At 43.0% G+C, this 23,105-nt stretch overlaps 1 protein-coding gene across 2 annotated transcripts in view; it reads left to right on the plus strand.

Moving 5' to 3' along the window:
* Positions 1-294: 294 nt before the first annotated feature.
* The window catches only part of CDHR1 (cadherin related family member 1), a 54,761-nt gene continuing 31,950 nt past the window's right edge, over positions 295-23,105 (plus strand). For both annotated transcript variants that reach the window (XM_079975610.1, XM_079975611.1), the window contains exons 1-9: positions 295-592; positions 1,343-1,438; positions 4,023-4,168; positions 5,214-5,264; positions 7,564-7,653; positions 8,463-8,549; positions 13,559-13,675; positions 19,425-19,568; positions 21,894-21,972. In XM_079975610.1, coding sequence (XP_079831736.1) covers positions 304-592; positions 1,343-1,438; positions 4,023-4,168; positions 5,214-5,264; positions 7,564-7,653; positions 8,463-8,549; positions 13,559-13,675; positions 19,425-19,568; positions 21,894-21,972 — 1,099 coding nt within the window. In that variant the 5' untranslated portion in view covers positions 295-303. The remainder of the gene's footprint in view (positions 593-1,342; positions 1,439-4,022; positions 4,169-5,213; positions 5,265-7,563; positions 7,654-8,462; positions 8,550-13,558; positions 13,676-19,424; positions 19,569-21,893; positions 21,973-23,105) is intronic.

Below are 23,105 nucleotides of genomic sequence, written 5' to 3' on the forward strand. Positions count from 1 at the left end.
CAAAGATTTCCTGGTTATAAGAATGCTACATGTTGCTGCTCACTCAGTAAGTCAAAGTTGATTTGCTTTTGAGAATTTGTTCCATCAGCCTTTCGAGGGAGGTAAAAATTGTCCTTCCTTCCATTTCTGGAAAAAAGAAAAGCAAGGTTAGAAAAAAGAGGGAGAGGGATATTTCAAACCCCGGTTTTACCTTGTCTTTTCCAGATCTGGAAAATGTTTTATTGGGCGGTGTGAGTGCAGCGCACGACAATAACAGCCCCAGCAGAGAGTGATGTTGGTTCCTCCAAACTCTCTCGCAGAGAAATGAGTCCCAGAGCTCCTTGCAAAGTAATTGGTCTAATTAGGTGGAAGGAAGGAGCGCCTTTAAATTCCTCGGAAATTAAGACGCGTCATCCACTTAACATCTTAACATCTGCTCCTGCCTCTCCCTGCTGCACGGGGCTGAAGGACAGCTTACTGCCAGGTCTTTGGGGCCATATTTCCACCCAACTGCCCCCAAACTCGGAAGATACTGACCCTTGCTTTGGGGGGATGAAGCATCTATGGCAGCTGCCCCCATCTTTGTTCCTCAATTTGATGCATGTTTGCCTGGGTAAGTACAACAAACCTCTTGGCTCCTTCAGAAACGATAGGACTGCAATGTATGCCTAAGCTTTGTTAGCAATCCTTCGTAATGTGGCCTTGCAACTGTTTCTTGATAACTGTGTAAATAAATACCGCTTGCTGGCTGTCCCCCCTCCCCCACTAATTGTATTACCTGTAGCTCCAAGTGGGCTGTTATTGATTCTTGATCTGTGATTAGAATGATAACTAATTTCATTTCATTTTTACTTTTTTTTTTCTTTGAACTTTGCTGTTCTCTTGCAGCAAGTAAGTAATTATTTCATTATGGCTTCTTGATAGGCATCCCTGAAAATCAAAATGTTTTAGAATCCCCAATAGATTGCTTAGGGATTGCCTGGAGGTCAAAGATGCTCATTTTGCAGTTAGTGAGCATTTCATGAAGGCTCATTCAACAAGCAGAAAACTTCAGACTGTCTGGTGGGATCCTGATTAATTCGTTTTATGTGTGTTATATATACGGGTACATCTGCAATATGTTAACTGATTCATAGCTGTTTGTATTATTAACAAGATAGTACAGGATCCCTTAAATACGGCCATAAACTTTCTAAAATGTAGATGTGATCTATTAGCATAATTGGATATATTGTGAACTCAGATTATTCCCTTGAGGTTTGATCTTTGCTTTGTACTCAGATGCAGGCGGGGTAGGAAATTCATCTGTTTGTGATCTAAAGAATGCTTTTGTTTTGGGTTCTGTTTTCTTTTCGACCTGCAGCTCAGGCGAATTACGCTCCCTATTTCTTCGACAATGGAGCTAGCAGCACTAACGGGAACATGGCACTTCTCAGCCTTTCGGAAGACACAGCTGTCGGTCAGTCTTACGATACAGCCCACTCCTTTTTTAAAAAAACAATATTAATTTGCTGGTTTCTTTTTCATTTGTTAAGAACTAAGAAAAGAGACTCAGTTGTATTTGTGCAGGTTGTGTCTACCTAAAAACTCTTCTTGTCTTTAAACTTGATGACTTATCTATAAATGAAATGAGTTAAATGGGTCATTTGTGTAAGTAGCATTCATGTGCGTTCAGATGCATGTGTGTAGCCTATTTGGGCTGTAATTTTGTACAACAAATGGTGACACTCAGCCAATTCAATGGGGCCTGGGTGAGCACTGCAATGCAAGTGTTAGTAAGCCTGAATTTCCATTTCCATTGGCCCTGCACGCTTAAGCTTGTTTCTAGAACTTCCTTGCTGGAATGAGTTATCCATCTGGTATTTTTCAAACAATTAATGCACAAGAGATTTGTTATAGGGCAGGAACATTACACTCACATGGGTCAAATGCAAAACTCCACTTCCAGCAGATGCCTGACTTTCTTTAACCAGAAATTTGCCAGTTAGGGGACCAGAGTTTAATTTCTTTTAATCATTCTCTCATAAATCACTCCAAACATGCCAGCCTTCCATATTTTGCCTATCCAAATCCCTTCACCAAAACCATGGCTGGCACCCATCACCAGCTTTCCCTTCCCAGGCTTGAATACTCCTTAGAAGTTGAATGCCACCATCTAAGCCTCTATCCACCTGCCCACCCTCCAAAATGTTCCTTTCTTGTGCACATCTCTGCACTTTCCAGACATCTGGGCAAATTCCTTTTCTTCCTACACCGTGTCACAATGCATTCCGGCAAAGGGTAAGAAGCTAGGAAGAGTCATCTGGTCTGTCAGGACAACACAAGGATTATCCATCCCTCCTCCCACCAACATGAGCGCAACGCTCACTCCCAGTAATAATGGTAGGTGGCCAATTCCGATTGGCTAGGTGCGAAAGCCTCTCGCTCACTACGCGATTCTCGATTGGCCAGGATCATGTGGCGAGAGAGCGAAAACAAAATGATGGAGGAGGGAGCAGAGAAGTGGATCACCCTGGCTGTGACATGCCACAAAAGAAATGAAAAAGCTACACTGGGGGTCTTGTAGACATTTTGCACCCCCAAATTCCCCTCCCACTTTATCCCATACTTTTTGTGGGCTTTATTTGGACCTATTCCAAACTATGTCTAAAGTGGCTGGGGAAACCCAGCTAAATGAGCGCCACAACCCCATAACCGCCTTTGACTGGACTTAACCCTCCAGGGGTCCTTTACCTTTTTTTTTTTCTTTCCCATTCCTACTGTACTTCCTATTTTCCCTTCTCACCTGTCCAGAGTTTTACCTTTTTCTTGGGCATTTCCTCCAGAGTTTTATTCAAGGCTTTTTTTTTAGCCAGAACTCACCAGAATTCAGTTCCTCTCAGCTGGTCGCCATTGTCATTCTAAGAGAACCAGGGAGGTGATAATGGCGAGTTCCAGCACCACTTTTTCTAGAAAAATAGCACTGGTTTTACTGCTCCTCACTGTACACCTGATATATTGACTAGGTAGATAGATTAATGCCAAGATTCAGTTTCAGCTCACAAATCATAATGTACCTAGGAAAAGGCTTTTGTTTCCCCCTTCCCCAAGGGATGAAGACTGCTGTGTTTGCTTCTGTTTCCATTTGCTGGCACCCACAAAGATAAGACTAATTTTAAATTCACTTTTCTTTTCAGCAAGAGGAGGCAGAAATGCCAAATATAGAATTTTTTAAAATTGGTGTTAATTCTGCGCTGAGAAGTGTTCGCGGGTGCTAATGATATGGAGAGCTTGTGTTGAGAAAGGTGTAAAAATTATCAGCCAGACACCAAGCCTGATCTGAAGGAGAAGCCGTAAAACCTTCCCATTTTAACATCCTATTAACATCCTGGCATTCGCACAACCAGTGAAACATTAGCTGATATCAGCTTGGGGGAGGGAGGCACAGAAGAGCAGGGCTTTTGGTGCTTGTTTGCTTGCAAAACAACAAAACAAAACAAAAACACGAGAACTCCTTTAACACGCCAAAGGTAAAGTATCGAAATTTTGCACCCCTGACAATTTTGCACTCAGGGCAACCGCCCCAAGCTACGACACTGCCTCTCACTGCTTATGAAATACTGTGTTTTGATGCATTTCCCTCCAAACTAGTTTCAATCTCAAGTGAGAAAAAGAATGACCTAGGTTTTTTCTTAAAGTCAGCAATGTACTTCAATTTTTTTCACACACAAAAATGTTACTCCAGTGGAACTTCAGTTGTCAAATGCTACGGAAGTCAAATGTTTCGGCTTTTGAACACCAACAACCCGGAAGTGAATGCTTCCATTTTCGAACGCGCCTCAGAAGTTGAATGGCTTCCAAGGAACATTCCTCCATTTTTACAATGGATTTTACCAACCAGCAATTGCGCCTCGGTTGTCAAAAGTTTTGGAAGTCGAATGGTCTTCCGGATCAGATTACATTCGACAACCGAGGTTCCACTGTATAACAACATTGCAGTAGCTCTTCACAATACCCTCCAAAAGCAATTTTTTCTACAAGGTGTCCTAATCTCTCTCTTTCAGGTACACACGTGTACACATTAAATGGGACAGATCCTGAAGGGGATCCGGTAACCTATGGCATGACCTTTGAATCTGGGTCAAAAAAGTACTTTGCTATTGATGAAAACTATGGAAATGTTACACTGATTGAAGAGCTGGACCGTGAGGTACAGTGCAACAAAGCAGAATCTATTTGTGGTGTCAGGATCAATTTAAGATGGTTGTTTGTGTCAGCTGTTTGTAGCTTAGTTCCCACTGAGCTGATAACCCCCTACCTGGGCTGTTCACTTAAAATCTCGGGGGGGGGGGCACTCACATAATCAAATTCATTTTTATACAAAAGACAAATCACACAAAGGAAACTAGGTAGAAGTTTAAGTTTAAGCCCATCTCCCTGACATGCTATTTACTCTGTGCAAAGATTTTATTTTCTTTTAGGGAGGAATATTCAACCATATGATTATCTACCTGTGGTCCAAAATGGTTCAGTCCAGATACAGATTTATTGCCTCCAGTGAAAATTTAGGGCCATATCTATCAGTTGTAGGACAACTGGTTATACCATCCATTAATTTGGGGGACAAAATGAGTATAACCAATGTGAAGCAAATGGCAGAAATAATGATATATATTTTTTTAGCCTCATTTTCAGCTTTTAAAACATGGAATTTGAAAATTTGGGTGATTTGGGTTTATTGCAAACTTCCTAATATTTGTAAAGAATAGTTGCGGTATAATGTTTCACATAAATAAACATGCTAAAAGTAAAATGTTAGTAACCATAATTATGTCCACCAAAGGGATGTTTCCAAGAAGTCCACAAATTGAAAGCAAACTCCATATATTTGAAAGGTTACTCTACAAAACAGTTATAGTCAATGTGGATATTTACTCAGAATTAATTCCTGAATTCAGTTGGGCTTACTCCACAATAAGTGCACACATGAACTTGCCCGCACTTACTTGGGAGTAAGCCCCATTGAACTCAATAGATCATACATTTAAGCAGACATCCCTAGGTTTCTGCTGTTAATGGTCTCCTAACTCTGTTCTTCAAACAGAGTTATGTGTTACTTATTTAGCCAGCTAAAACAATACTACATAGAAAGCAAGCAAATATTTGATAAATGTTGTATTTTTACACTTCTAAAAGTATGAGCCTTAGATCCCATCAACCCTGTGGACAACAATTCTTTTATTTTCTATTTTAAGAGAGAAGATGAGGTTGAAGTTGTTGTCAGCATCTCAGATGGCTTAAGTACAGTAAGTATTTCAAGAGAAAAGGGGTTTTCCTCATCGTTGCCTATTCACACTCTATTCTGTATCAGATAATGGAAAAGGAAACAGTTGCCATTCTCCTAACTGCCAAATCAACCGCTTGGATATTTCCAAGAGATAGATTGTGGGATGTGAGGAATCACCCCTAGGTTTTTTGGTTTATCTTATATATATTATATCAGGGGCTTTAAGTGTTTACAATGGTTTTTAAGATAAATTATAACCCACCCACCATTAGTAGGACAGGAATAACACTTGTAGTTTAATGGTGAATTTTGGACATAATGGAGATGTAAAAGATTTGGATTATCATAAAAGATGCAGGAGGAAATGATTAACAATACAACTCAGAAAGGGGAGGAGGGAAGTCCAGGAGATTCTTCGGAATCTTGTTTTTATGTTGTATATTGGATATGTGACTGTAAAACTTTGATCTGAAAACCTAAGAAACATTTTTTTAAAAAAAATGCATTACCGTATTTTTCGCTCTATAAGACGCACCAGACCATAAGATGCACCTAGTTTTTGGAGGAGGAAAGCAAGAAAAAAAATATTCTGAATCTCAGAAGCCAGAACAGCAAGAGGGATCGCTGCGCATCGAAAGCAGCAATCCCTCTTGCTGTTCTGGCTTCTGGGATAGCTGTGCAGCCTGCATTTGCTCCATAAGACGCACACATTTCCCCTTCCTTTTTAGGAGGGGAAAAGTGAGTTTTATAGAGCAAAAGATACAGTATATCGGGGCAGTCCCCTGGCTCTTAGCCACCCTCCATATCTGTCTCAACCAGATCCTTGTAACTTAATCACTCACTCAGACATGGGCATGACTCACGAGTAGACACAGATAAACACATTATTTCCATATTAAGGTTTTCTTAGTGGGAATAGCATCTTGTGAACAAAAAAAGGCACAATGTTCATCTGCACTGCATGGGGAAATGGGTGAATGTTTAACTTCCTCACATTGGAGGGAAGCCCTCCCACATGTGGGCTTTGAACCCTGGCCTGTAAATTGTTGGAAGAAAGAGGATAGAGATACACACACACACACACACCCCAAGGCTAGAAGCGTAGGTCCCTCAGTGAAACGGATAGAATCAAAGAATAATAAAATTGTAGAGTTGCAAGGGACCTTGAGGATTGTCTAGTCCCATGGTTCCCAACATGGGGCACACGCCCCACAGGGGGGCAATTTGATTTTTCAGGGAAGCAATTTGAGAATGAGTTATTAACAGTGATCTTTTTGCACTTCCTATAGTTCTAGGGGCCTCGTATACAGGGAGCCAGTGTCGTGTAGTGGTTAAGAGCGATGGACTTGTAATCTGGGGAACCGGGTTTGCGTCTCCGCTCCTCCACATGCAGCTGCTGGGTGACCTTGGACTAGTCACACTTCTCTAAAGTCTCTCAGCCCCACTCACCTCACAGAGTGTTTGTTGTGGGGGGAGGAGGAGATTGTTAGCAGCTTTGAGACTCCTTCGGGTATCGATAAAGTGGGATATCAAATCCAAACTACTACTACTCCCCTTCTTCTTCTTCTTCTTCTTCTTCTTCTTCTTCTTCTTCTTCTATATAAATATATATTGCAACACACACATTTTTAAAATTTCTTAGTGATTTCTTCCTCAGTGGTACCTCGGGTTAAGTACTTAATTCGTTCCGGAGGTCTGTTCTTAACCTGAAACTGATCTTAACCTGAAGCACCACTTTAGCTAATGGGGCCTCCCGCTGCCTCCACGCCGCCGGAGCACAATTTCTGTTCTCATCCTGAAGCAAAGTTCTTAACCCGAGGTACTATTTCTGGGTTAGCAGAGTCTGTAACCTGAAGTGTATGTAACCTGAAGCGTATGTAACCTGAGGTACCACTGTACTTCAACTGTCCTTTTGTTCTTTTATTTTTCTCTTTCATGGATGCCATGTTCTTTGGAAGCTTGTTTAGACCAAGTTAATGGTCTTTTAGGCTTCCTCCACGTGGACAGGAGTTCATTTTTTGAATTATAAGAATTATATGTCACGGTGGGGGGCAGGATCAGGATTTTAGAGATGCTTAGGTGGGGCATGGCCAAAAAAAGGTTGGGGACCACTGGCCTAGTCCAACCTCCTGCAGTGTAGGAATATGCAACTGTCCCATATGGGGATCAAAGCTGCCACCCTTGAGGAACTCTTGTTCTGATCCTAGTAGTTCTTAAAATGGTTGTCATTAGGGCTAAGATGCAGCCAAGTATGCATATGATCACTCCTTGGTATAAATCCACTTTCCTGTCTAAAATTGCATCATGTTTAACTTTAGGTGGCTGAGAAAGTCAGGATCCTTGTAACAGATGCTAATGACGAGAGCCCAGAATTTACCAACACACCATACATAGCCCAAGTCCTGGAGGTTGGTGAAACTTAACTCTGTCTTTTTAGCAAATGTAAATAGAGAGGAAATTGGGTTCGGCTACCCCATGATGAGCATGGCTGTAAGTTGTGCACTGGCTGCTTTTGTGGTAAGATTCAAGCAGTGTTGACATATGCAGTTCCACTTCAAATGAAGGTTTCTGATGAGCTTTGCAATTTGATGATAATGTCGTTATCCCTTGTCTGGAAAGAAAAGGTGTCATTATTTTATTTCATTTTTAAAGTAAGGTAAAAAAAGTAATAACAACTACTACAAACTGCCTTGGGGACTGGGAGGCAGCATTTGGTGATTTCCTGGGCACTAGCCAATCAGTTACAGCTGCCCACAATCAGCTTCCCCAGGAAACTGCCCAAATCATTTTATAAGAGCTCAAAAAAGTAAGTTTGTATTGATCATTTTGAGAGCGTATCTAAAACTATTCCCACTGCTCTATAGAGGTTTCATCTGTCAGATGTTATGTCAGTTTTTACCCTGCCTTTCCAGAAACTTTCCCTAAGCTTCAGATTGTACACTTCAGTGCTCAGTGAAGAGTAAAAACAGCTGACATGGACATATTCTTCATTGCTTTGTGTCTCTCCTTGTTGCTGCTGTGATTTTGGGATGGATGGGGAAGGAATGAACTTGATTCTCTTTCCCCTTCTTCCCAATGCAATATCTCATTGTTCTCACTCTCTCTCTTTGCTTTCCTAACACATTACCTTCCCATCATAGGAGTATATTTATATTTTACTAATACCCCCTAATTTCTTATGCCCATCTCTGATTATGTTCTCTGTTTGGATTCACAGAACACACCTTCAGGCAGCAGCATCTTGAAAATTGAAGCCATAGACAGAGACACCGGTTCAGGGGGGAGCATAACCTACTTTCTGCAGGTAAATATTGACTTAGGTGTCTAGGCACCCCAGGAATAAGACAAAGAGTGGACTGGAAGCACTGGGAGCCACTTACCATATTTTTCGCTCCATAAGACGCACTTTTCCCCTCTTAAAAAGTAAGGGGAAAAGTGTGTGCGTCTTAAGGAGTGAAAGCAGGTGGGAGGCTCTGCTCAGCGCTCCCTTTAAAGAGCCGCGCGGAGGGAGAAGGGACTGACAGGCTGCCCTCTGTCCCTTCCCATACCTCCCAGAAAAGCCAGCAAGAGCTGCTGCCAGGCTCTGCTCAGCGCTCCCTTGTAAGGGCTCCCTTTCGTCATTCCTCCCGCTTTGCTGGGAAGCCAGCAGAACAAGAGGCGCTGTGCAGCTATCACTCTTGCTCTTGCTCTGCTGGCTTCAGTGAGAGCCGTGCAGTTTGCTCTGCTGGCTTCTCAGTGAAGCAGGGAGGAGCGACGGAAGGGTTTAAAGCAAGAAAAGCAAGAGCTGCTTACATGCTCTGCGCAGAATTTTTTTTTTCTTGCTTTCCCCCTCTAAAAACTAGGTGCATCTTATGGTCAGGTGCATCTTATGGAGCGAAAAATATGGTAAAATCCATCTCATGGTGTCTGTTTGTTTGAGTACCTTCTGACTATAAAGTTAATACTAAGAACATTAAAACTTCCATAATGATATAATGCAGGAATGAGGACCTTTGCCATTCTAGATATTGTTGGACTTCAACTTCCATCAACTTCAGCCGCCATCCTCCAGTCAAGGATGATGGGAGTTGCAGTCCAACAACTTCTAGAGGGTCACAAGTTCCCCATCTATGAGCTCAGCTTGGTACAGCATGAGATAAAAATATTCTGAAATGATACTTGCAAGGCCAGGCTGTGCCCCCTCCGCCCAGGTGAGCTACCAATAAAGGAGACCACACAGTTGAATGGGATCAAATCAGGCCACAACTTTATTGACTTCAGATGAAGTGGTTTGGCATAGGCATTGGGTAAGCATTTATTTCCAGGCTGCCTACCAGAAATGACATCAGGGTCAACGCCGGCAGCGGGGGTTCCTACGACTTACATCAAATAGGGAGATCCCCTCAGGGATCACCACCTCTAGGACCGCTGAGGCCCAAGCCCCTTGTCTGGCTAAATGGACAGAAGTAACTCCATCACAGATCCCTTTAATAGGTTACTCTATTTCAGGGTGGGAAGGCCAGGGTAGAACCCCCCCTTCCAACCCAGGCTAAGGTTACTCAATGCCTAAACCTCTAAAAGTTGTGACAATTGCTACGAGGTAGGCAAAACCTCCAGGTCACAGCCAATTTGCCTGATAAGCAAATTCCTACCCGGCCCCATAAATGCGGCAACTACCATAGCCATAGCAAGGTCAATTCAATGAGTAAATGCAAAATTACTGGAGTTGGTTTGATCCGATGAAGAAGAGCTGGGCTGGTGCGGGCTGTTTTAAATCCCCCAGGCATCGACCTGAGGGAAGCCTGATTGTTCCCTCCAGCCTGCCCCCAGAGAGCCCAGCCCTCTACACCAGCCTGCCATTTGCCAGTTTCGCAGGCTGACGCAGAGCAGGATTTGAAGCTTGCGGTCCAGCAAGGATCAGCCCCTGATGCCCAGCCCTGCATCGTTGGTGGGAGGAGAGGCACTGGCTGTTCCACAAAGCTGCCACACCCCTAAGAGTGGGTAAGCGGACTTGTGTGACTCAGAGGTTAGATAGGTAAAAGGTAAAGGTAAAGGGACCCCTGACCATTAGGCCCAGTCGTGGCCGACTCTGGGGTTGCGGCGCTCATCTTGCTTTATTGGCCGAGGGAGCCGGCATACAGCTTCTGGGTCATGTGACCAGCATGACTAAGCCACTTCTGGCGAACCAGAGCAGCGCATGGAAATGCCGTTTATCTTCCTGCCAGAGCGGTACCTATTTATCTACTTGCACTTTGACGTGCTTTCGAACTGCTAGGTTGGCAGGAGCAGGGACCGAGCAACAGGAGCTCACCCCGTCGTGGGGATTTGAACTGCCAACCTTCTGATCAGCAAGTCCTAGGCTCTGTGATCGCTGCAGCTGTCTGCCTCAGTTTCCAATTCATAAACTGAAAGCATCACTTATCTACCTCCCAGGGTTACTTGAGACGATGAGTTAGGAAAGGTTGTTTTGTGTATTGAGCTGCAGGCAAAAGTATGGTTTCGTGACCTTCTCATTTCCCCTCCCTACAGTGCAAAAAGCCATACACATTGCAGAAGACAGACATATCCTGGAAAGGGAGAGAGCAATTCTTAGAGATTTCTCCATTTGAAATATGACTTTTTACTTGTGTTTCTTTCTCCCTAATTTTTCTTTTCTTTTCTTTTTTGGTACTGTTCACACATATGGGTTTTTTGAGTGCAGTATGAGCGCCACAACCCCAGAGTCGTTCGTGACTGGACTTAACTGTCAGGGGTCCCTTTACCTTTTAATGATACTTTGCCACAAGTGTATCAGTTGCCAGCTAGCTACTATATACACAAGTCCTAATTTATTTGGCTGCAATTGTGTATCAGTGAATGACCCATCTAGGAGGGAGCAATATCTCAGTGGAAACAGTTCCGGTTCTTCTCATGGATTTTTTTTCCCATTCAAAGACAAAACTTCAGTGCAAAAAAAGACACTGTCTACCTGAACTAATAGAGCTTGCAATATAAAAATCTCACAGCTGAGTAATTTTGATGCCCACCCAACTAGAGGTAAAAGAATCCATGTAAACCTATTCATTTTGGTCTGTCCTCAGACACTGGAGAGCTCACTAATCAAGTAGCTGCTTCTGAAAGCACAAATATTTAAGTAGGATTAAATCTAATCTTCTTAACAGGAGAAAAATACTGAAAGGAGAGAAACCATAAGCTGAGCATTGTGCACAGCCAAGGGGAGACAGGAAGGCAATCATTCTTCTTTACTGAAAAGAGACCTTAGCATTTTTCTTTCTCCTTTTTTGAGCAACCCCTGTCCTAGTGTTCCAGATGATTAAGGGACAAATATTACAGTCTTCTCGCAGATTTGCACCTCCTCAGAAAGCACACAGTACTATGCTGGTGAGCCTCCCTTTTGAACTTTTAAGCAAAGTTCTGAAGCCCCTTTTCTTTCACATGGTTTTAAACTTTGATTGATTTTTTTGTTTGTTTCCACCATGCTGTTTATGTTTTGGTTCCATTTAAAAGCTCTCGGCTCTATTGTATTTCATTTTATTTTTTTACTGCAAAACACTCTGAGCGCCGAAAAGTGGGGTATAATTGCTTTCACAAGTAACACAACAAAATCTCCTTAGCTAAGCTGTCAGAAGAAGTGTTTCTAGCTGCCCTTTTACCTGAAATAAAACTCTATACATATTCTGGTAAAGCACATGTATAAGAATTGTTATACTGCTAAAAATTGTGGGATGTGCCCAGTGGCAGGAAAGGAAGAAAAAAACCCACACACCCTGTGTTTTGATGATGCTGTTACTGTTAAGATGGCAGACTACAGGGCTGTATGCAGCTAATTCAGGCATCCCCAAACTCGGCCCACAGCTGTTTTGGAACTACAATTCCCATCATCCCTGACCACTGGTCCTGTTAGCTAGGGATGATGGGAGTTGTAGTCCAAAAAAAAGCTGGAAGGCTGAGTTTGGGGATGCCTGAGCTAATGTGTCCCATCTGTGCATTCCCCCCCCCCCCCCCGCTTATGTACCAGGACTTTACTCCTTCTCCTCCCACTCCCCCCGTCTGCTCCAGAGGGTTGGAAGAACCCATGGAACAGATTTAGGATGCACAGGGGAAGAGAGGGGGCAAACATTTTGCTGCGCAAGCAGAAATCTTTGTGCGGAGAGAACATTCACATAGCACTATCCTGGATGCAACTCAATTGTTCTTTACAATAAACAGCTTGAGTTCACATGTAAGAATTACGGGAAGTCTGAGAATATTGCTGAGCCTGTCACGACATTCATAAATGCTGAGAGCTGGTCCTATACTATGTGCCCTCTGCCTCTTGAGTCCTTTTGTCAGGTCATATCACCAGCCCCTCCTCTGTGTCTCTAGATTCTAGAGATGACAAGGATTTCAAAAGGAAGTATGTTATAGGTTGGTGTAACGTTGCGGCAGGAAGGTAAGCGGCGTTTCTGTGGGCTCTGGTTTCCGTCAGTGTTCCATTGTGCCAGAAGCAGTTTAGTCCTGCTGGCCACATGACCTGGAAAACTGTGGGTGAACGCTGGCTCCCTCGGCCTGAAAGTGAGATGAAGGATGCAACCCCATAGTCGCCTTTGACAGGACTTAACCATCCAGCAGTCCTTTACCTTTACCTTTAACCAACTTAACTCTTTCCCTGTTGTACTTCCCCCTTCTTTGGACAATGCAAATAAATGGATACTCACAATGGGGTGAGCACAGGAGCCTTGGCGGTTGCAGAGCATAAAGTGAGTAGAGTCTCCACACTCAGAAAAAGACCACTGACAATTAGGGTGGCCTTATGCCCAAATTTAAAGAGAACGGTCCTCTATTTTGAGGGCTGTTAGGTCATAGAAAGGAAGAGCTTTGAGGAGCAATTGGCAGCTGTGGGTCAGCAGACTGAACAAGTGACCCAAGTCACCCTGTGCCTTCCCCACTATGGTGGGAAGCATGCACTTCTATTTAAACTATATCAATTATTTCTGAATTTGTACCTCTACATAAAATTCACCGCATGCCAATTGGTGTCCTCTTTGGTAATGCAAATCTCCTTTCTCGGCAATGGGTAATTGGCCATGCTACTGTCAGAGGGGATGAATTCTGTGCTTGCTCCAGTTCGCTTCAGTCAGTTGACCTACTGAAGATTAAAACTCCATTTGTCTCAAAGAAATTCAAATTGTGCAGAGCGCTCGATCTTTTCGCGGGCAGACGCTTGTTCTCTGTGTTGCCGTAGGTCTTGTTCTTTCAGAGCAAATAATATGAAGTTGGTTTCTGACAGCAGGAGGATATCAACCTATGCATTAAAGACACACACAATCTTACACTTCTTTTCTTTTCTTCTAGAACATCCATACAAATAAGTTTACTATAGATCGCCACAGTGGTGTCCTTCGCATCAAAACCGGGATCACTCTTGACTATGAAAAATCCAGAACTTATTTTGTTACTGTGGTGGCAAAGGTATTTATATATTCTCCTGATCATACTTTTCCAGCTGCGGAGAAAACTGTACAAGGGCAAGGAAAAGCACCCTTGCAGGTGATAGAAATGGTGTGAGATCTAACAGGCCCGAAATAGCTTGTGACATCTAATATTTTCTCAACACTGGATCTACAGTACTTCTGCCAGTCTATCAAAGCAATCCTCGAGAAGTCTTGCTGTGATTTCTCCTGGGGTTTACAGTGAAGGACATGACCCAAGTATCTTTCCGTATTCTTGCCGTGCGAAGTTCTGGAGAAATGGTTTATGGCAGCTGAACATATCCAGCTTTTCCATAACAGAGTGAGTGGTATCCTGCAGAGTCTGTGGGTGCAAGATATCTGTGCACATTTTGAAAGAGATGGTGACGATTGGGCAGGGGTGGACAACTTTTGGTCTTGAGAATGTATGGACCTCTCTTATTACAGAGCTAGGCCAATGGTCCATTTAGCCCAGACAGGTCCACTTTGTCATTTGAAGGGAGACTGCAATGGAAAAGTGCTGAATTAAAATACACCAACAGTCTTGGTGTTATCACTTGTGGACCGAACCAAAATATGTGTTAATTCGCTTGCCAATGCCAGGGTGTCTATACCAGCAGTCAGCAACCTTTTTCAGCCGTGGGCCGGTCCACCGTCCCTCAGACCATGTGGTGGGCCAGTCTATATTTTTTTTGGGGGGGGGGAATGAACAAATTCCTATGCCCCACAAATAACCCAGAGATGCATTTTAAATAAAAGAACACATTCTACTCATGTAAAAACACACTGATTCCCGGACCATCCGTGGGCCAGATTGAGAAGGCGATTGGGCCGCATCCGGCCCACGGGCCTTAGGTTACCTACTGTCAACATTTTTAAAAAAATACCACTGCCATGTATATAATTATTGCTGTCTGTACTTTTCTGCATCTTATTTCTCTCTGACTGCACTTCTAAATGCACACACCAACCATATTCCTGCAACATAGCCTAATGCTAATATAGTCCATGAACACTTATGTCGTATTATTTTCTTTTATTTTTGAAATCACTTTTATTTGATTTTACAAATACAAAACTATAAAAACCCAGATATATATCTATATAGAGAGATTCCTCCAAATCTTGGGACTTCCCCCCACCCCCTCCATGGGGTCCCATTTTGAACATTTACAACTGCATATTCTTCCATACTCTAATTTTTATATCAACCCATATTGTCCATTGTAATTGTTACACTACAAGTGAAATAAAAATCCTGCCAATGTTTCCATCTGCTTGCAGTGGTCTCCTAAATAACTTATAATTTTTTCCCGTTCTTTTATAAAGTTTTTGTCCTCTTGGTTTCTGAGTTTTCCAGTCAAGTTTTGCTATTTCGGCATAGTCTATCAGTTTGGTTTGTTGTCCTTCTCTGGTAGGGAACTTGCTTTATTTCCATCTCTGAAAACTTAGGTCATACTAAATGTGTTTTTACGGTATCACAAGCCATATATAGTCCAGTTATATATGTTTCAGTTATCCCACACAAGCTTGAAATATTAAGCGTTGTAACCAGCAGGTCTCTTTATTGCTTTGCAATCCTGTTGTATTGTCAGGTGTGATCCATCGTTGTGGTTGCCCATTTTTAACTTCAAGTCCAAGAAGAGCTGGTGAGGAGGAGCACTGCTATGGATCTGGCCTCCTGGCAGCAGTGTTTCTGCCGTGTACTGGGATGGTTGGGTGACATGGTGGGTCAGGATCATAGTTATGACAGTTCAAGTGCATCAGTGAAGCCAATCTGCTGGTCTTGCCTACATGGCCCAAACTTGCTACCTATCCTTGCTGTTCTAGGATAGCTCAGTCAGTAGAGTATGAGACTCTTTAATCCCAGGGTTGTGGATTTGAGCCCCATGTTGAGCAAAAGATTCCTGCATTGCAGAGGGTCGGACGAGACAATCCTCATGGTCCCATCCAACTCTACAATTCTTTTTTTTTTTTTTTGTAAATTTTTATTGACTTTTCACATTTTATAAAGACAAACACACACACTCAGACAAAGACAACACATATGAAGTTTCATATCCTTACTTTCCTAACCCCAGTTCTTGACCTCCCCCCACCCCCCCTTCATACATCCTAATTCAATTAAATTAGCTCAGCAAGTTCATATCTCTCATCCTTTACATATTATTATTGTATATATATATTTTTAAAGAAATACTTAATTCCTTTTACTTGGCCAAGTTCCAGTTTTCTTATAAATATTAAATCCTTTTCTAAGGTCGACTCGAATTCCTTCCACGAATTTCCCTTCTATCTTAAAAATAGGTCATAATAATCAAACACAAAGGTCATAAACATAATTTTAAAAATTCTTTCCCCCCCCCGCCCCGGTTTCTGTCCCTTCCCAATGTCCCCATGTCCACAAAAACAGTTTTTAGCCTGGATTCCTCACATCTGAGGCCTTTAAATCTCTGTCAGTCTCTCTCTGCCGATTTTGTTGGTAGCCCTCTTTGTTGGTCCTCGGGTCTCGAAGGAGTTCTAGCTCAGTCTCATCAAATTTTCTTCCATCCAAAGTACTTGGTACCAGCTGCTGCGAAAGGTCAGCTAATCCATACTCAAAGAGGAAGCCCCAATCATATTTCTTATTTCTTTTAAATTCAAATATTCCAAGTGTTCCAGGGGCTTCCTCCCTCCTCTTTCGCATCTTTCGCAGATTTGTAATCCAAGGGTCTTCTTCTTTGTGTTCTGACAATGTAGGCTTGTGGTTGGTACTCTCCATCTGTACTGGCCCTTGTTCACTCTCCCCCTGTTCAGAAGTTATCTCTTCCGATTCAGCTGCAGATTTTTTCCCAGTCAAGTCCATTGTGCCTTCAGGAGAGTCACTTATTTTAAAGTTCAAGGTTATAAGTTGTTTACTCATAACCGTAGTCTGCTCCTGCAACTTTCCCACAAGAAAGAACATTCTTTCTATCTCTGCCTGTAATTTTCCATCTGTAGCCATTGTAGTGTTTCAATGTTTCCCCTATGGGGATTCTGGTTACTTATTAGTCTTTTCCCACTAGTCCGTTACCTTGTTATTTCCCTACTTTGTTTCCAACCACTTTAGTTCAAATATAACAAATTTAGCCCAGAGAGGTGTTAAATAATAAGGTTTTTAACTTTCACTGCCCATTTGACAGCTCCTTTGACAGCTGTCAAACTCCTTGTTCCTTTTTCTCCAGCTCACATAGAGGACACTCCCGGGTCTGGGGGGGTTTAAACAAAAGCTTCTAAAGTTCCACTCTTACTCTCCAGCACAAATCTTCTTCTGTCAAATTCATGAAAAAATTATCTTTTAAAAACCACCAGAAAGAAAAAACTCTCCACCTTAGTTCTCCGATCCTTGCTTTAAATTTTCTGTAAGCAGGGGGGTGCGGACTTCCCTTTAGCACATCCCCCGGTCGTGCCGAATTCAAGGATAGAAATTTTAAAGTCCAAATTCCAATCTACTCACGGATTAATTAAAGTCCGAATTTCAGGGAAGAAAGTCAGCGGTCTCCGGCCATGGCTCGCGGCTTCGCTCCACTGCAGTAGCGGTCTACTCACAGCACCACGCCACTCTCCGTACCCTCTCCGTAGCCTTTAAAAAGGCTCTTCGTGGGTCGGGGGGGCGCTTTAGGTGCCCGCCGAGTCACCAAGTCCGCAGGCTTCCGTGCCTGCAGTTTCTGAGGGTCCCCGCGTCGCCGTCGCGGTAGAACCCTTCTCCAGCGGAGCCGATTCCCTCCGGAGCTCGGAGGGAATCCGCCATTAACCAGATCGCGCTAACCCGGAAGTCCAACTCTACAATTCTATGATTTTATGTGGCAATGTTTCCACCACTGGGAGGCCAGATCTACAATAGCAACCTTCCTCACCATACACTCCTGTTTACTTTAAAAAGTATTTGTGAACAATAAAACTACCCTGCACATCTCAGTGTGAAGGCTGGGTTAGACTTTTAGACATCAATCTGTGTGGTGTGTAGGAGGAGGAGGAAATGAAATCGGGGTGTGTGGAGAAGAGAGTAATAATTAATTGAAAACAGATTTGTGCAGATCTGTGACTCCTTCGTACAGATGCTTTGTACATTCCAGTCTACAGGCCAATTTCCCTGGCCCAGGAAAGGGTGGAATGGACATAGTGACTATATGAGCTAAAGGTTTCGGGGCATAATCTGGTTGCTTGTGTAGATGATCTCTCAAGTTCAAAGCCCAGCTCAGCCATGATGATCACGGGGTGTTGAAGGCTCCTCCTGGTTACATATGTCAAATTGTCCCCTTAATTGCCTATGTTGTGCCTGCAGCTCCAGCAGGAGTCAATTTTCTCATAGTCCATAGAGGCTGTTTGCACTTTGATTATGCCATCACAAGGGAGTCTCTAAGGGACTCCAGTCCTCTGATTTTTCCTTCAGAAATAACATTGCCAAGATCAGTGGGGTCTTACCATCATGTCAAGGCCTGTATTTAAGGATTCTGGGTAAATTCAGCCTCTGGTACCCTATAGGAGAGCGGAATTTTCTGACTTAGCTGCCCTTTGACCAGTTGAAGCTCAAATCTGCAAACCTTTCAAAGAAAAGCAAACAAAGCATATGTGGTGGATTTACCTCAGCTAGTTATAATTATTTAAGGAACAAACAAGAGCAATTAAAAATAAAGCAAAAATTAGAAATGCGTAGAAGCATTTTGTATACTATTGGGTTCATATTCCAAATGAGTCATTGAGATATTGCAAATGGGTTGTTGGCAACAAGTGTTTGTTCTTTGCTTATAGTATATTCTGCAGAGAGGATTAATTCAGATGAATTGGGGGGGGGATACTGGCTGGCAATTTGATACCAATGATACTGTGCTGACACAGCAAAAGACTTGCATCCATGAGGAGCACTGCAATAAATCCTTGGTCTAGTGACAGTAACCATTGTCACCTTGGGAGTGGTCCCTGGGGAAAAGCCTCTATCATTAGAATCCAGGGCATGTAGAAACTTGGACACTTAAGGTCAGGCCTCCTCAGAAGTAGTTAACAGAAGAAAAGATGAAAATGAGGGGAAAACTTCCTATGGTTCAGGGAATGAGCCCCATCTATTTGTGCCAGATCAGATATTTCCTATTTCCATCAGTTCTGGTGTATGCATAATTTTTAACAAGTCCAGTTAGTCTATTCTACCAGGAGTAGAGCAATTGTCAGGCTTCAGGGACCCTTTTGCCGTAGATAAGCAGGCCAAAATGAAAAGAGTTGCTTACCATTTAAAGAGTCTTTAATGATCACAGCAAAAGAACAACACAGCCATTCTCGGAATGACGGTGTTTCCAATGAAGGTTTCCACCCACTTCCCCCCTCGTCATTTCTGCGCCTTGCAACCTGATCTCGCAACCATTGTGCCTTTTGTGCAGCCACCTTATCTGCTCTATGTGTCCTTGGACTGATAGGCTGGACAGTCTCCAGTGAGAGAGAGTCTGTTAGCTCTATTTCTTCCTGTTCTACTTCACTTTGCTGTTCAGCCCCCAGTTTGTCCCAACTTTTGTCTTCAGAACTATGCCCCTCTGCAAACCACTGTTCCAAATCTATTCTGTCCTCCTGCTCCTGGATAGCTTCAGGATCCTGATCAGGCACGGGGGGGGGGGGGAGGTTCCCACCATTCCTCATCAGAGCTGTACTTCTCAGCCTGATCTCTCACTCCAAATGTGTGGAGCGCATGCTTTTTTGTGAAATGCAAAGGGATCCTAAGATCTTGGAACTGTTTTACATCCTAGGATGGCGGCGGCAAGCTCCGTGGCAACAACAAGGTGTTCTCAGCCACAACCACCGTCACAATCAATGTGGAAGATGTTCAGGACACACCTCCGATGTTTGTCGGCACTCCCTACTATGGATATGTCTATGAGGACACTCTGGCCGTGAGTACCGCAAGAATTATTTCTTGTGTACCCTGCCAAAATGATGCAGCTTCTGCAACAAATAACTGGAGGGGGAAGGATGCAAATTTCACATGTGCAAGGTGATTGCCGATTTCCTTTCTGACAGTGAGTGGCTCTTTGCTCCCCACAAAATGCCCAAGGTCCCCGGACCTTAAGGGGTTACTTTTCAGGGGAGTTGTCAGGAACTGGGCAGAGGAGGAATGGTGGAGACTGCCTCCCCAGCCTGACACTTCAAGAGGAGAAGAAGACAGTTCAGAATTACAACAGGGGTTTGAGGGAGGTCACAGCTCAGAGGCAGATGAGGGGGAAAGCTGGAGAATAATGGGAGAGGAGGAAGAAGACGCACCAGAGGGGGGACAGCTGACAGACACAGTGTCTTTAGAAAGCATTCCAGAATCCCCCTCTCCCAGAACCCAGCAAGCATTGAAAGTAGGAGAGCAAAGAGCTCAAAGGCAAAGGGCACCTTTCAGCACCCATAGCGATGACACATGAAGAAATGGGAGGGATGGAGGGGGTGGAAACTCAATCGGGGCAACAGCATTATTCCAAGAGGCTGAATTCCAAGCCTCTCTCTGTGAATATTGAATAAAAAGCAGATGGTAAGGACTTTTTCTTGTCTTGTCCATTCCTGGCAACCTGCTGTGGAGGTTGGGTCCTCTGATGCCTGACAGGAGTGTGGGCAGCTCCTGCTTCAAGAGGAGGCTGAAATATCCTTTCACCCCACTTCACGCGCAGTGGATTGTATGTACACCTTTGGATTACGCCTGATGCTCCGAAATTAATCAGTTAAAATCAGATCATATTGAAACTGCATCAAGTTTTCCAAGTGTTTTTGGAAAGACGGTAGGCGGAAAAGAGATGAACAAAGATTGAGTTGAAGCAGACTGGGGGAAAACCACGTACCATAAATGGCTTAGCAGAAGTATTGCTTAGACAAGCCATGTTCTTACAGAATTAATTTATGATGCTCAGATATAACGAAGGGTTGTAGCATGATTATACGCACACGTTGTCCCCAGCTATTTGACTTTGCCAAATGGTAAGGCCAAGCCTGCTTAATGTTCAAACTGAACTTATGTATTACATCCACTTGCGTTTTCAACCTCGGCAGAAATCCAAGTTCAACCTGCAGGAGCTTATAAAGTTTGGTTAATCCTGGTTTAGCTTGTGCAAGTGGATATAAAATTCTCCAGAGCTGAAGTGAGCTCATAGTTTAGCTCTGTGGTGCTGCAACTTGCTGTTCAAAGCATGTTTACGGAGGCTTCCGCCTTCACAATCTTCAGTTATTTCTGTAGACACTGGTACCATATTTCACTGCCCATATTGTTGTAGCCTGCCCAGTTAGAGGGCAGGAGAGAATGATTTTGAGGAATATTGGAGGTGTTTTTCATGCACTTCATAATCCTTGGCAATAAGAGGTGCTATAAAGCTGTGAAACATAATAATTTACTTTCTGCTGCTATTAACCAATGATCTGGAAATGCCTATAATTATTAAATACGCCGAGTTGTGGGGTTTTTTATGGAGCTCACAGAGGAAATCAGGGATAATTAAGCATTAATCACCTCCACTGTGAGCCCCATAACCAAAAATATTATCATATTATAATGATGGAAAAACTCACCTCTTTCCCTGCTTAGTATGTCAAACTCCACATAGTAAAATGCTATTTCGAGGTTTACTATTATTTACAGATCCAGGTGTTGCCCATTAAACTTGCAAAGGGAGTGGATTTTCAGGTCAAACGTTTTTTTCTCTTTTTTTAGCATATTGCTTTCTTAGCTATTGAAGAGGATTTCTTCCTAAAGCGCTTTTCAAAGCTCTACAACGCGCCCCCCCCAAAAAAAAGCTTTCCAAATAATTGCAGAAGGATGTGTCTCGCTCATTAGAGTTCAAGGCAACTCTGAGATGTGGTCAACCCCTCCTATCACTGAGGAAAAAGTTGCTGGTCCTTACTTCTTCCACCAGAGATATCGAAGCTCCTTGATTTGTTTTCAGCTGCTTGAACTTAGTCTTGCCGTGTTCTCTGCTAAATACGCCATAAAAAAATATAGAAAAGTTATTCTCTGAGCAGAACTACAAATACAGAACAGGACCTTTAGTTCCTCTCTCTTTAATCATTTACGATATCATGCCGGTGAGCTTGTGTTTGGCAAGTAGAGTGCTTGGTTTTATATTGTGTTGCCTGTCTACATGGGAGAGAGCTGATGCATTAGGTTGGCGTGGAGTTATATTTTACAGCAGTTTTACCTCCCTGTGCTCCCTGTTTTCTTCCCCTCTTTCTCTCTCTCTCTCTCTCTCCAGGGTTCTGAGGTAATAACAGTTGTTGCTATTGATGGGGACCGAGGGAAGCCTAATGACATTCATTACCGTCTTTTGAATGGTAAGTTTACTGGGTTGGTTTGAAATCCTAAAGGAATACCTAAAGCCATCGAACTCACTGTTTAGTTATGGTTTCATATATGCAAGGAAGCCTACCAGATATAAAAGAACAGGTATAGTTAACATTGCTTTGGTTTGCTGTAAAGCTTATTTATTTATTTTATGTACTGCCCAACACCCGGAGGTCTCAGGCCGGTTCACAGAACAAAATCAAAATATGAAACCACAAAATATGTAATCAAAATAGATATTCACTCTCACTGTGTCTTAAGAAGGCACAGGGAGGTTCTAGGAGATTTAAAAGCTTCTCCCAACATGGTGCCCTTCAGACTACAACTTCCTTCAGCTCCATGGTCAAGGATAATAGGAGTTGTACACATCGAGAATGGGCACATTGGCCTCCATGGGACTCAGCTGTAAAACTGCAAATGAAACATTTAAAATGTGTTGTAAAGTGCAATATACAAATGCGGCTCTAGATAGCGATGGTGAGCTATGCCAAATCCGATGTATTTTTCAAAACTTTTTGGGGAGGGGGTAAGCATTTTCACAGCGTTTTTTTTTAAAAAAAAAAAATGTGTGTGTGTGTAGATTCCACCCATGTCTGCCTGTGTGTTGGCAGGCCTGTTTCTCCTCTTTTAATGAACTGCATTTGGTTATGAGGATTGTGATGATGAGTGAACCAATTTTAAGCCCCTGGGCAGGATTGCCGGTTGGCCAAGACTATGTTGCAGGGCTGATGCTTGAGAGCCGAGGGCCGGTTTGTGACAGATCATGGGGAGTACAATTGGATGAGATAAGACCTGGGGTCTAGCAGTTCTTAGTGGAGACAGAAAGCAGTACAATGCCAGGCAACGGAAAAACCTGATGTCACAGTGGGACTCTGATAGACACGGGGTGACAGGAGCAAACGACAAAGGTTTTCCCTTTTTATTTTTCAATTTACATTTTATATCGTCTCAACGAATTTTTTGTTATGCAGTCCCAAATGACAAAGGTTTTCAGTCCAGATGAACTACCCTGCTTCCTTAACTCTGGCCCCTCCACACAGAGACTATGTTTCTACTTTTACCCTTGACAGCCAAGCTAGACATGATAGATTAAATCCATATGACTGTCTTGATTTTTTGTTTT

The sequence above is a fragment of the Podarcis cretensis genome, assembly GCF_951804945.1.
Source record: "Podarcis cretensis genome assembly, chromosome: 5".
In the NCBI taxonomy this organism is placed as follows: domain Eukaryota; kingdom Metazoa; phylum Chordata; class Lepidosauria; order Squamata; family Lacertidae; genus Podarcis; species Podarcis cretensis.